This window comes from Hyperolius riggenbachi, chromosome 3 (assembly GCF_040937935.1).
Source record: "Hyperolius riggenbachi isolate aHypRig1 chromosome 3, aHypRig1.pri, whole genome shotgun sequence".
In the NCBI taxonomy this organism is placed as follows: domain Eukaryota; kingdom Metazoa; phylum Chordata; class Amphibia; order Anura; family Hyperoliidae; genus Hyperolius; species Hyperolius riggenbachi.
Window position 1 is genome coordinate 483,441,973 of NC_090648.1, and position 14,590 is coordinate 483,456,562.

The window sequence follows — 14,590 nt, forward strand, 5'->3', positions numbered from 1 at the left end:
AAAAAAACAAGATATAGTTCATTTCATTGTGATAAGTAATGATAAAGTTATAGACGAATGAATGGAAGGAGTGCTGAAAGGTAAAAAATTGCTCTGGTGGTCAGGGGGTAAAACCCCTCAGTTGGGAAGTGGTTAAGTATTGGAAACGTGTTTATGGTGCTTATCTACCACTGTGCAATACCAAAATACTGTTTTCATTTCTAGGTAATTCCCCATGGCAACAAAAAAATATCCATGTTTTACAAATACATGATACATGAAGATGTCTTAAATGTAGGTGACAACTACGTTCCGGAAATGGATATTGTAGCATACGAATGGGCTTTGAAGAAATGGTCTCATTGTTCCAAGCCTTGTGGGGGAGGTAATCATTTTTTTTCTTTCATTTTAGTGATTAACAAACATGAGAAAACTAGACAGGTGCCAATAGGTGTATTTCGTTTATTTTTGGAACTTTAGCAACGCAGGAAATGCTCCACCGGTTAGGAACCTGACACCCTCTAGGCCGTACATGTAATAAAGGCATCGGGTAGAAAGGGTACCGGAGATAGCCACCAATAGAATATTGGTAAAATTGCCAGTATTCTACTACTTTATTCTGATGGTAAAATATTTGTAATCTTTACCAATATTTTACCAATCCTACTCTCTCATGGAAACCTCCCTCTACTGATGCATAGCTGCTCAACCTCTTTCTACCCTCTGCCGATGCCTCCCTCTAATGATGCCTCCCTCTACTTCAGCCATTGCTGCTAATTTGTGGCTTTGATCATTGCCATGTGTGCCGGCCCCCCTTATTCCACAGACCCGCGGCGCCTTTTTTTCCTGCTTTGCCTCAAGGTGGTCATACGAGATTCAACCAAATTGATCAATCTTCCCATGTTTACAATAAAAATGATCAGTTGTATAGTAAGACTGCGTACACACATGCGACTATAGTCGTTTGAAATGATCGTTCCCCAATCATTTCAAACGATGATCGTTTAAAAAAAAAAAGCAACCAACGATCATTAAGTCTAACGACGGACGAGCTAGATCGTTAAAAACGAACGATCTAGCTTGGCGGATTTTTACCAACGACGATCGTTTGCAAAAGTAGTACATCGTTGGAAACGGTCGTTCGTAATAGGCTTGACAAGCGCATTTCGCTATTTCTCCATGAAACTTCTCATTTGTATGCACAAGCGCAATAGTTGCTTTACGTGATGTAACGTTAGTTCTAACGATCAGATCGTTACACACATTTTAAAACTAACTTTACTTAGGTTGTTCTTTCATCAATTAAAAGTTTGTTCGTCCTCAACGAACGATCGTTGTTGCATGTGTGTACGTAGCATTAAACTGACAACATTTTTTTTTTCAATGGAGAAAAAGACTTAGATTGAAAAATACAAAAGCTGAGTTAGTCAATCTATTTTTTTTTTTATTTTTTGAAAACCTGTATAAATTGGTTTGATTTTTCAAGTTATTTGATCGTTTTGAGTGATATTCACTGCATGGCTTGAATCTATGGTGCGACTATCTGATGCTTGCAAGAAAGGGAGTATTTGTATTTTTAGCATCAGACATCCTTCAAAACTAAGTAAAAAAAATGAAATATTTTTTTTCCTGGTATTAAAAAAAACATAATTGTGTGGCTGGCTTGTCAATATGTCAAATGTTTCAAAGATGCAAACTTATCAGCATGACATCATATTATGGTGACATGTGCCACGGCTAGTACATTAATATAATAACATTAAGTAATGCAAGCCTTCCCCTCTAGCATTTGTAAGTTAAAGGACAACTGAAGTAAGAGATATATGGAGGTTACCATATGTATTTCCTTTTACACAATACTTGTTGCCTGATTATCCTGCTGATCCTCTGCCTCTAATACTTTTAGCCATAGATCCTGAACAAGCATACAGCAGATCAGGTGTTTCTGACATTTTAGTTAAATCTGGCAAGATTAGCTGCTTGTTTCTGGTGTGATTCAGGCACTACTGCAGCCAAATAGACAAGCAGGACTGCCAGGCAACTGGTATTGCTTAAAGCGGACCCAAACCAAACATTTTTTTAATTAAAAAAATTTTGTTGCACCACTCTGACACATACAAAGATAAACACTTCTTCAAGCCTATGAGCATTTCAGTGCATGCTTTCCACCCTTCTCTTTGCCATAATTAGGGTTATACAGGTGGCAGCCATTAGCAATTCCTCCTTTGCTGGACACCTTCTAGTCCACCAGTTTGCCGAATTCTGTCCCAGCAATATGAAAGCAAAGGGAGGGGTTCCTCCAATAAATGTAAAATATTTTATATTTGTCATCATGCAGCTGAAAAAAGGCTGCTATACATTATTATAATTTAGAAAATAGATTTTATTTCTGAAATGTTGTATTTTTAATTTGGGTCCACTTTAAAAGGAAATGCATATAGCAGCAAACAGCTTATACAGAATCTCAAACCTAACTATCGTATTGCTTCTTTATAGTTAGTTGCAAAGCCTGTTGTACTATATTTTCATACAACATGACCAGTAAATTAAAAAGTATATTCTAATATTTTGTAGGTTATCAGTTTACAAAATATGGTTGTCGCAGGAAAGCAGACCAGAAAATGGTAAACAAATTGATGTGTGAAGGTATTCCAAAGATAAAACCCATACGAAGAACGTGTAATCTTCAAGAGTGTTCACAGCCTGTGTAAGTTTCCGCCTGCGTGGATTATATAAACTGTCTACCAATTATGTGTACAAATGAAATGAGTTGGTGGAATTGGTGATCGACTTCAAAGGACAACTATCAAAGTTAACTGAAATTCTAAATGCCACATACATGTCTAGTAATTACTAGCAAATAGCAATACAAAGTCCTTTTTTCAACTTGTAGAGAATGGATATTACGCTACACCATGTTAAAAAGTCCAATTGATACACTGCTACACTGTGTTCCAAAGTCCAATCGACCAACGAGTAAAAGTCCAATCTTTATTGTGACATCTGTGGACACAAAGCGAAAAAGCTCACACGTATTGGAGCAGGCATTGCTCCTTAGTCATAGCTTCTTTCACCTTTTCATAGCTTATGTGAAGAAAATATGACATTTACGGGGAACAGTTTTATCTGTGGGCATTACTATATAGGACTGTAGCAAGCACATCCAGCATACAGAGACAGTCCTCACTGGCTGTAATCCTGTGGCTGAAATGTCTTCAGAAAAGCAAAAAGCAGAGTTATGGCATCAAAGCATGTAAATAGTGTGAAGATAACTCATCAGCTCTGGGCTCTGTGTGCCTCTTATTATTATTATTATCTATGTCGTATGTCTTTTTTCAACCAAAATAACAAAATAACTATGTAACTATTATCTCTTATTGTGTATCTGCTTCATGCAGTTCTAAAGTAAACACAGCCAGGAAGAGCTCATTCTAAATGATAGTTGTAAGCACCCAAGAACAGAAATAACGTGTGGATCCTTCTCTCTGTAGTTGAAAAATCTCTTGGCTGTTCTTATGTGATCTGTAAGCGCAGGGCAAAAACAAACAATATATTATTCCTCTGTGAATAATGACAGGGAAGTGCCACCTATCTACATGGTACAGTCCTGCAATCTGTCACAGACTGGGAAAGCAGGGCTCTGATATAAGAGGCATTTCTTTTACACAAATTATTCTTGTAGGACTGTTTGACGTGTACCTGAACTGACGTGTGACATGAGATAAACTTGTAAGCATACTATCTATATAAGAGAGGGTGGAGATGCTAGGTAAGTTGAAATTATAACAGACTTGGCAGGAGGTTCTTTGACAACGAGTATAGGGGGGAGACAGATGTGTATTTTCTGTTTCTGGATAGGGATTGACACAGCATGTTTGAAGAGGTGCATTGTAAAGATATAGTTAAAGTGGAACTAAATTCTGAATTTCCTCTCTGTTCTAAAAGATTAGCCAAAGCACGATAACCTTTATGATAAAAAAAATTGTCTTTACAGTTTATGGAAATCTTAAAAAAAAAAGAACAAAAAAAAAAACAAAAAAACTGAAGTTAAACTTGCCTTCACTGTTGCAGAGAGCACTCAAAGGGTTATGTTTCAGTGTTTACTGTATGGGGAGAGCTGCCTTGGCAGAGCTCTCCTGCAGTCTATTCACAGTTGCTTATAAGAACTAATTAGATTCTTTCATCTGGCCAAACAAACAAAGAACACAGAGAAGAGCATTTCTTCAGAAACTACAGTTAGGTCCATAACTATTTGGACAGACAACTTTTTTTCTAATTTTGGTTCTGCACATTACCATAATGAATCTTAAATGAAACCACTCAGATGCAATTAAAGCACGGACTTTCAGCTTTGATTCGGTGGGGTGAACAAAATAAATGCATAAAAATATGAGGCAATTTAAAGGACAACTGAAGTGAGAGGGATATGAAGGCTGCCATATTTATTTGCTTTTAATAAATATTAATCCTGTTGATCCTCTGCCTCTAATACTTTAGCCATAGACAGTGAACAAGCAAGCAGCAGATCAGGTGTCATGCTCCTGCTACTGCCCAGGTGCAGAACGCTTCCGGTGGTGGGCGACGCACAAATGCGAGAGTGGCCGGCCAGATTAACAAGACAATGGAGAGGACAGTGAGGTAGCCCATACACCTCATCGGGCTGGAGGAAGCCCCTGGTAAGTATAAATACACTGATCCGTAAGGTTTGGAGAGGTGAAAATGTGTTAAAAGGTAGGCTACAAAGCAGGATGTTGCAGTAGTCAAGGTGAGTCCACACACATCGTTGCCCATCTAGTAATCCTACTAACCTTTGTCCCGAAGTAATGCCATGTGTAAAAAAAAAAAAAAAGTAGAACATCTCTCTCCCTTTCCTGCAAAGTTTGCGCTTTTTTTTTTGCATAGTGTAAAGAAGCTTTTATTCTACAGTGAATTAAAAATTCACGGGGAAAGAACTGAGTGACTCATTGTTTGTTGACTTAATCTCACCATAAGGCTCCAGACGAAAGGAAAAGTAAAGTATTTTAACCCTAGTTGGTACTTTTTGTTTGTAACCTCTTCAATATCTAACAATTCTGGCCCCCTAAGGACCAGAGCCATCCTTTTCCTTTTATATTGTGATTATCGTGATTGGTGCAGAGTGATCACAGGGTCAGGAGCTAAAAAAAATGGTTCCTGACCGGCATACAGATCTCAGTTGACATTCACACAGCTATGTGAGTAGGCTGCAGTGGCCCCGGAGCAACAAGACCACGTGGTGGTGAGTGATTGAAATCTACTCCCTGGTGGAGACAACAAAACCGCATAGTTTTACCGGTACGTCACGTACGTCCAGAAGAGGTTAAACAAGATTCTGTTCTTAAAAGTTATAATTCTCTGAGGAGCACAAAAAGAAACTGACTGTAATTGTGCTGTAAGTTTCAACCAAATGAATACAGGCAGATCAAAAGGACCACAATCACATCCAGATTCCGGAAAGGGCTCTAGTTCAAAGCAACCAAATGCAAGAATTACCAAAATAAATATTTGCCATCACAATTGTCCAAATGGACAGAAAATCCCACAATCTTCCGTCGGCCTTACAGCTCAGCTAAAAGAACAGAATAAAAACATTTCTGAAGTTGAGATTTCTCGGATGTGCACCACAGCTTGCAGGGAACTTCACAGGAACAACAGGAGATTTTTTTTAAGTGATTTCAAAAACATTAATCAAAGTGAACACAATACAGTGGCTCATCAATTAAAACCAGAAATAAAAATAACCCCATGCAAGACCAAGACGAGTAACTTCGAAACTGGATTACACAGACGAAATTAAAATCTTGGAAACCGAAATAGGAAATGTCTATGTAGGGATTAGATTGTGAGCCCCTCTGGGGGGTTAGTGACAAGACAATACACTCTGTACAACGCTTCACTACTTAAAGAGACTCTGTAACAACATTTTCAGCTTTATTTCTTCTATCCTATAAGTTCTTAAACATGTTCTAATGTGGTCTGTCTTACTGCAGCCTTTCCTAGTTGCACAGTGGCTGTATTGTCTCTGTTATCTAATCTTCTTTCCTTTGTCAGCTTTGTCGGGCTCAGGCAAGAATGTGCTGCTCTGCTTGTGATAGGGAGAAGCTATACACACCCTCTCCATGCCCCTGCAGGCTCTGTATGAGTCACAGACTGAGCTCATCTGAGCCTATCACAAGCTGGTTAGCAGCCATGTCTTTCTTTGTTTGTAAACACTGCCTAAAACTGGCAATTACAAGCCAGGATTGTAGCAGGGAGTGACAAACAGCACAGAGGGGCCCAGGAGAACATAATGAATAGAATGGTATGCTTTTTATTGTAAGAATTTTAGAGTACAGATTCTCTTTAAATAAAAATAAAATAAATGTCAAGGCCTATGTAGCAATCAAATGAACCTTTCTCTGCTTCTTGTATGCACCTCTTGTAAATAACATGTTTTTGTAATTTCCTTCCCCAGCAAAGGGAAGAACAATGATAACTAGAAAGGCTCTGATTTTTGAGGACCTCAAATGCGTTTTTGAATAACTTTGGAAATCATCAAGAGTCTCACTGCATAATTCACCATAACACACAAATTCCTACTAGAACTGTTAATATCTTTTATAGTGCCTTATCACATCTCTGTGAACAATTTTTATTTATTTATTTTTTCCTTATGCAAATGCACAATTATATCAATATAACACATTCCCCAAGTCTATTCAAGCCCTCCAGTCAACCATCCAGTCCTTCCAACAGTTGGGGAATACATTACCAAAAAGATATATCCGTTATATCACAGAAATGCACTTAAAGAGGAACTGCAGTGAAATTAACAATAAAGAAAGTGCTTAATTTTTACAATCATTATTTATAAATGGTTTAGTCAGTGTTTGCCCGTTGTAAAATCTCCCTGATTTACATTCTGACATTTATCACATGGTGACATCTTTACTACTGGCAGGTGATGTTAGTGGATGGAGCTGCTGCTTGCTTTTTTAGCAGTTGGAAACAGCTGTTATTTCCCACAATGCAACAAGGCGCCCACAGTGTGATGTCAGGACCTCAGTGCTGTGGGGTGCTGACATCACACTGTGGGAGGGGTTTCACCACAAAATCGGCCATACAGCGCCCCCTGATGATCCATTTGAGAAAAGGAATAGAGTTCTCATGGGAAAGGGGGTATTGGCTACTGATTGGGATAAAGTTCAATCCTTGGTTATGGTTTCTCTTTAACCATTCCTGCCGCCTGGACGTGATTGTTATTATTGTAATTATTACTGATATTTTACTATGTAAATGAAGTAGTGGAATATCAGTAAATTTACTAATATTCTACTACCGATATCCTGCGCTTTACACAGGCGCCGTTTTTAACTACTTCAGGACCGCCGCACGCATGCGCGATCATTCCCTGCTTGTTCCGTGAATAGCCTGCTAGCCGCCGATCGTGGCTAGCAGGCTGCTTGTAAACGTAAGGGGAGAGAAATCCCTTTTGTTTACAAGCGTACAGCGCTGCCGGGGGCCGCAGCGCTGTACGAGAGCGGCGATCCCCGGCCTCTGATTGGCTGGGGAGCACCGTTCTCTCATAGGCTTATGTCTATGAGAGGGGGAACAGGACAGATCGCCGTCCTGTTCCAATTCTCAGCACCGAGGGGAGGAGGGATGGGGAGGGAGGAGGGAGGGAGAGAGAGCCGCATTAGAGGCTGAAGAAAATAAAACCACAAACTGCCACAGTGATTGGACCCCTCCGGCGGCATGTCCCCTTAGGGACAAAAAAAGGAGGTGAGTCCGATCGCTGGGCTCCTACCCTGGGCTGTGCAGGTTGGCTGAAAAGCCTGTACAGCCCAGCACTACAAATAATGGCCTGGTCTTTAGGGGGGGTTAGGACTGTGGTCATCAAGTGGTTAAAGGATATCCGAAGTGACATGAGATAGACATGGGTATGTACAGTGCCTAGCACACAAATAACGATGCTGTGTTCCTTTTTTTCTTTCTCTGCCTGAAAGAGTTAAATATCAGGTATGTAAGTGGCTAACTCAGTCCTGACTCAGACAGGAAGCGACTACAGTGTGACCCTCAGTGATAAGAAATTTCCCTTTTTATCTCTTTCTTGCTTTCAGAAGCCATTTTCTGCTAGGAAAGTGTTTTATAGAAGGAATTTCTTGTCAGTGAGGGTCACACTGTAGTCACTTCTTGTCTGAATCAGGACTGAGTCAGCCACTTACATACTTGATATTTAACTCTTTCAGACAGAGGAAGAAAAAAAGGAACACAGCATAGTTATTTGTGTGCTAGGCACTGTACATACACATGTCTATCTCATCATGTCACATGTCACTTCGGGTATCCTTTAAATGTATGCCAACAGCCACCTTATCACATCTCTACTATGAGTCTGTATTGGGTGTTTGATTATTGGGTTCTACATAAAGAAAACTAATAACATGTCTATACTTACCTCATCATGCTCCTACGTTACACATATTCCATTGTGCTTAGATGGATATGCACTCTAGTTTGCTAGTAATCCTGTGGCTACTTATACACTTTTATACTATCTCCTGGAAGTGTGGAATTAATAGGCCTTTTAGGGTCTGAGCCCACTAATGCATTTGTGTCTGCCAGGAGGGTAGCAAAGGGCCCTCCCTGGTAATAATCACTTCTATAGATGCTTTGAATAGTAGTAATCATTAACAAGCTGTTCCCCATCCTCTTCTTGCACCTCTGACACTGTAGTTGCCATTGGCAGGTTTTGGTGCTCTGTATCAATTGTTATATATAGAGTGCTAGGGGGGGGCCCCTTGTAAAACTTGCATCGGGGTCCACAGTTCCTTAGCTATGCCACTGGTGTCTGCTTCAACACATCAATGTTACAGATGATAAAAAGCAGACAGAAGCGAACACAACTGCGTTAGTGGGCTCAGGCCCTTACAAAAAAATTGTTTTCTTGTCCCTGCTATGCGGTATGTCAGTTGTTTTTTCAGGTGAGTATCTCAGTGTTTGTCTCGGTGACACAGAGTTACAATATTTAGCAAGAAGTGCCTGTTCTTTCACCTAAGGAAGAAGGAAATGCAAAAAACCCTGTATTACTATACTGCCATTCCTAGAAAAATATCTTCCTCTTTCCAGAGTCCTGTTGTATGTCCTAATAATCTGTTGTCTTGACTACAATGATTTCTTCCATCAACTAGGCTCTTACCACTCGAGACATAACAAGTTAATTTCAGCATCCACTCGGCACCAACGCTGCAGATGTGGGTGCCTCTATAGACCATAATGCTAATTACAGCTATAGCTGCATTTACTGTGTAATTTGGGTGTCTGCAATAGCCGGAGCCCAAATTACAATAAAATCACCGTAATTAGGGTGTCGGCAATAGCTGGAGCCCCTATTATGATAAAATCACCAGAATTCGGGTGTCAGCAATGTTAAATCGTAATTGGTGGTTGCTATGGGCAACACCACACCATTCTTTGGCACCAGCAGCCTGAATGAATGGCTGCGGTTTTGACACTCTTACAGCCTGGCAGATATCTCAAAATGGACTCCAGACGCCTGTAACAGAAAGTTTAAGTAAGGCCTGGTGCACACCAGAGGAGTTTTTCTGAGCGTTTTGAGTTTTTAAATCTGCTGCTAATGTTATCCTATGTGCCTGTGCACACTGGAGCAATGAGGTTTTGTAAAAAAAAAAACCCCATAGCATTACATTGGTAAGAGCTTTTAGAGGTTTCAAAAGCTCTTCCCAATGTAATGCTATGGGGTTTTTTACAAAACCTCATTGCTCCAGTGTGCACAGACACATAGGATAACATTAGCAGCAGATATAAAAACTCAAAACGCTCAGAAAAACTCCTCTGGTGTGCATCAGGCCTAAGTTAGGAGACGTTAGAAGTAGTTGCAAGTGGGCTTGGAGCCCCCGTGGAGCTGTTATATACCAGCCTCTCAAGAGTTAACTTTGACATCACCACGCAAGGGGCGGACTAGTCCCACGTCACGCCCCAGGCCTGCAATTGGCTGATAGGACCATGTGACGTACAGAGAGCTCCCCGCACCTGTGCAGAAGTCCTTAGCCACATGTGGCGCTTCCTTCCTCGATACCAGGAAAGGGATTGTTTTGGTTCTAACTGAAATTGTTTTCTGTTATTTCTATATACCTCCACAGACTGAATGTCTGGGCACAGGGCAGATAAGCTGTATTATGCCCTTCGTAAAATATAGGCAAATGTTCCTAAACTATTCAGTATTGTGCTTCTTGAAATGTCTCTATTGCAAGAATCTGATCCCTAAGATCGCATCTTACAGGCAATAGCCAAACCCTGATTTACATGCAGAAAGGAAGACCTGTAGGGGAATATATTTGTTATATACCGTGAGATTACCTAGTGCTGGAAGAGCCATCTTTCGGCTGCGCCCCAAATTACGAGTGGCCGGAACATATGTACTCCACATTAGTCCATCATAAATGTCAATGAATGGACTAATTCAGTCTTCCCATTTAACATCTTCTGCACACCTGTATTTCTTTGCAGCCAAAACAATCAAAATACTATGCTTTGCCCTATTACTTCACATTTAATCTCCCACAATTATTTTTATCCACAAGCATCAATACACCACAAACTGCTTGCTTTACTTTTTCCTCTGAACTATAAAGGTCCTCGTCACCTGTTAACATGATTGACTGCAAGATTTCTCAAGAGTTGCCCCCACGCACTGGAACTCTTCCTCAACGTATTAGTAATGCTCCCACTTTTACAAGCTCTCAAAGGTCCTTATAAGTCATCCCTTCTGAATTGTTCCTCTCTATGATGGTCATCAGCTAGCAAATGACTCCTATCAACTCCAACTGATGCTACCTTTTTTTATCTACTGCATTTAGAGGTCATCATTGCACCTTCCTGTAAACTTTATTTTTATTTAGTGTGACTTTCTTTCTGTACTATGTTTTAACATCTGTACCTCATATTTAATGTACAGTGTTTGATCATATATTTACACGTTATTTGTAAAGAAATGGTGTTCTAAATTTTAATTCAGCATTTGTTTTTGTTAACAGATGGATCACAGGTGACTGGGAGCCTTGCACTGTAACATGTGGGAAAAATGGCTACCACACTCGTACTGTGAAGTGTATTCAATCTCTAAGTGAGAACACTAATCGCTCTGTGCATAGCAAATACTGCAATGAAAATCGCCCGGAAACCAAAAAACCTTGCACTTATAAATCCTGCCCTCCCCAGTGGCGAATAGGCCCATGGTCAGAGGTATGTAAATTGTTAGATTTTATTTAAAGCAAACCTGTGAGATTTGCTACTGGTAAATTTAGATACTTACCTCTTGAGGGGGAAGCCCCTGGATCCTAAAGAGGCTTCCCCCATCTTTGTACATCAGCTCATTCTAGCGCTGGGACCCGCCTTGATAACCCGAGGGGCCTCTCTGTTCATGCACACTAGCACCATCCCATTCCGGCTTCAGTGGAAACGGCTGTAGGACAGACCCGATCCAGCCCGGCTTTTTTGAAGAGAGCCGAGCAGGATGGTGCTGGTGCACCTGTGTGAGCTGCGGACAAGCTCTTTTTTGGGGGGTCCCAGCCCTGGAACAACACCACAGACACCCATAGGGAAACCGTAAACGTGTACATTTACATAGTAATTGCATAAAACAAAAGAAAACCAAGCCAATGTATCAACCTTATTCAAGGACATATCCAATAAATACAATTGCAAAAAAATGGAACCACCATCATTATAATTGAATCAAGAAAGTCACACAACCAAAAGAAGCAATTCAACTAATTGAATATCATGTGAATCATTCCTAGTACATAATTATAATTTATGATTATTACAAACAATAAATCATAAATGGCAATATTCAGGGCCCATTACAGAAATGTCCTACAGTGCAAAAGTGCTATTAAATTATACCAAAAAAATTCCAAGAATTGCAAAAAAAATTCATATGGCGCAATACTCCAGATATTCAAACCAGTATTATTGGAACTATTTTCATTGACATGTCTACCTTTATACTTTTCATAAACTGCTGCTATTATTATCCAATAAACACTGCACTGGTATGTGACTATTGAGCTGAAAGGACACTAAGATGGTGCGCGTTTATAAAAACCCAAAACTTGTACTGTAAATATCATATAAGAGCGCTATAGCTTTAAAAGAAAAGTCTCTGCATACAGATACACAGCGCTAAGCTCTAAGATCAATACAGGCAATACAAGTCCATATGTATCTTCAAGCTCTAAGGGCTCTTTCACACCAAGACGTTGCGTTTTATGGGGCGTTAAGGTCGCATAATGTGCCCCTAAGGCAACGCATGGTGGTGTTGAAGTTGGACGTCAGATTGAGCCGCGTTATGCGGCTCTTGGTGTGCCGTTTTCGTTCTATACTGATAGAACGAAAACGGCGCATACGTCAAAAGACTGTGTAGACCACGTGATCGGAACACTCCGCATCACGTGGTGCTGCCAGTCAATCGTCGCACAAAGCTGCCGCTCCAGGAAGTAAACACGTTACGTCAGCACAGTGCAATGAATATTAATTAGCCATGTGGCTAGACACAATAGCGGACTCTCCCCTTCTCCTCTCCTGACATACATTACTGAGCATGTGCAAGCAGTGTAACGCAGCAAAGTACGAGTATAACGCACAGCATGCTGCACTTTCATTAAACGTGCAGCGTTATACTGTAACGCAACGTGTGCACTGTGAACAGCACATTGATTTTTCAGTACTGTGAGTTGGGCTGCGTTACAGGGTGCTGTAACGTGGGACTTTAACGTCCCACTGTGAAAGCAGCCTAAACGTGGACAACTTCAGTTGCAGCAGTTTCAGTGTGCACACCTCCACCACACCCTCAAGACTGGGCACTCACCCTTTTCCCTAGACCCCCTGTCAGTTGGGTCTAATGCGCTTGTGGGATACTCTCAGGCGATCCACATCCTCTAACGATCCACAGCTTGCTTTATCTTGCAGAGTCTTCATAAAGCATACACCTCAGAATATAAGCACAAGGCTCCAATAGCGTAAAACCAAAATATTAAAAATGCACACTCACATGTCCATGACTTTACATATATATATATATATATAAGCACAAAATTTTTTTTCTATGGGCTCTCCCCCATGTGTTGGCCACCGAGCTAGGCTTGTTGTCAGCATCAGCGTCTCATGCCTCGCAGCGCCTCGTGTTCATCCACCCCGCACGATTACTTCCTTATTGGTGGGCCTGCCCTACTAGTCTCGTCGTCATGAGTCGATGACGACTTTTCTATTAAAGCTGTAGCGCACTTGTATGATATTTACAGTTTTTTTTACTATTAACTGGTTTTCTCTTCTTATGGTGGATTTTGTCTGTGTGCATTTGTCTGTTTTTTTCCCTTGCTAAACAAGTGGATAAACTCTGTGAAAATACGTAAAAGTTATAACAACTTCCTGGTTAATGTTAGCTTGAGGCCTCTTGCACACTGCAAGCGATTCAGATTCCGCTTTTTAATCTGTTTTTACTTCCGATTCAGATTCAGATTTGCAGTTTTCTCCCTGCACACTGCAAATCGGAATCTGAATCTGATGTAAAAACAGATTAAAAAGCGGAATCTGAATCTGAATCGCTTGCAGTGTGCAAGAGGCCTTAAAGGGACCCTAAGCAGGTGATAAAAACAAAATGTACACTTACCTGGGGCTTCCTACAGCCCACCGTTGGCTGCGAGGTCCTCCGGCGTCCTCCTGGCTCCTCTCCCGGACCCCAGCTCCGGTTACAGGACGACTTCGGCCTGAAGTTATCAGGTCTGCTTCCCGCTTCCGTGTATAGCACCATTACGCCGGCTGGCGTGAAAGTCCTGCGCATGCACGTTTCTCTAAGTTTGAACCGTGCATGAGCAAAACTCACAACGCCCGGCGTGATGGTGCATAGCCAGCATAATGGCGTTATACACGTAAGCAGAACGCAGACCTGACGACTTTAGGCTGAAGCCGTCCTGTAACCGAAGCCCATACCGGGGACCAGGGAAGGAGCCAGGAGGATGCCGGGGGGACCTCGTGGCCTACGGTGTGCTGGAGATAGCTTCAGGTAAGTGTAAATTCTGTGCTTATCACCTGCTCGGGGTCCCTTTAAGCTTGGTTCACACTATGGGCTTGATTCACTAAAGCGTGATAACGCTCATCGCGGCTGTGATAAGCGCTTTTGCATGCGATTTCACACACGCAAAGGTTTGCACACGATAACTAATGACTTTGTGCGCAAAGGCGGGATATCATGTGATAAACATCAGTATCATGTGATATCACTGCAGATCACGAACGGAATGCAGATCACGCGTTATAACTTCACACAGCACATCACGCGATCCGCTTGAAACTTTGCGCGCGATCAGCGTAGAACAACCCCCCCTCAGAAAAAAAACTTTTATGCACACACTAGATAGTCCAATTGAAAACAGCAGTAACGAAATTACACACTGCGCGTAAAGAATATTGCACGCAGTGAATAACGCCGTATTAACTCACATGTTTCACAGCACCATTGCTGATTTCAGTACCAAACTCTATCTGCTTAGCACGCAAAGCGCCGTAATTCTCATGTGAAAACCGCACTTAT

General features: G+C 41.2%; 1 protein-coding gene across 1 annotated transcript in view; it reads left to right on the forward strand.

Moving 5' to 3' along the window:
- The window catches only part of LOC137564350 (A disintegrin and metalloproteinase with thrombospondin motifs 2-like), a 418,259-nt gene that overhangs the window by 355,293 nt on the left and 48,376 nt on the right, over positions 1 to 14,590 (forward strand). Inside the window, exons 17-19 of the mRNA XM_068278125.1 lie at positions 205 to 364; positions 2,554 to 2,686; positions 11,034 to 11,241. Coding sequence (XP_068134226.1) covers positions 205 to 364; positions 2,554 to 2,686; positions 11,034 to 11,241 — 501 coding nt within the window. The remainder of the gene's footprint in view (positions 1 to 204; positions 365 to 2,553; positions 2,687 to 11,033; positions 11,242 to 14,590) is intronic.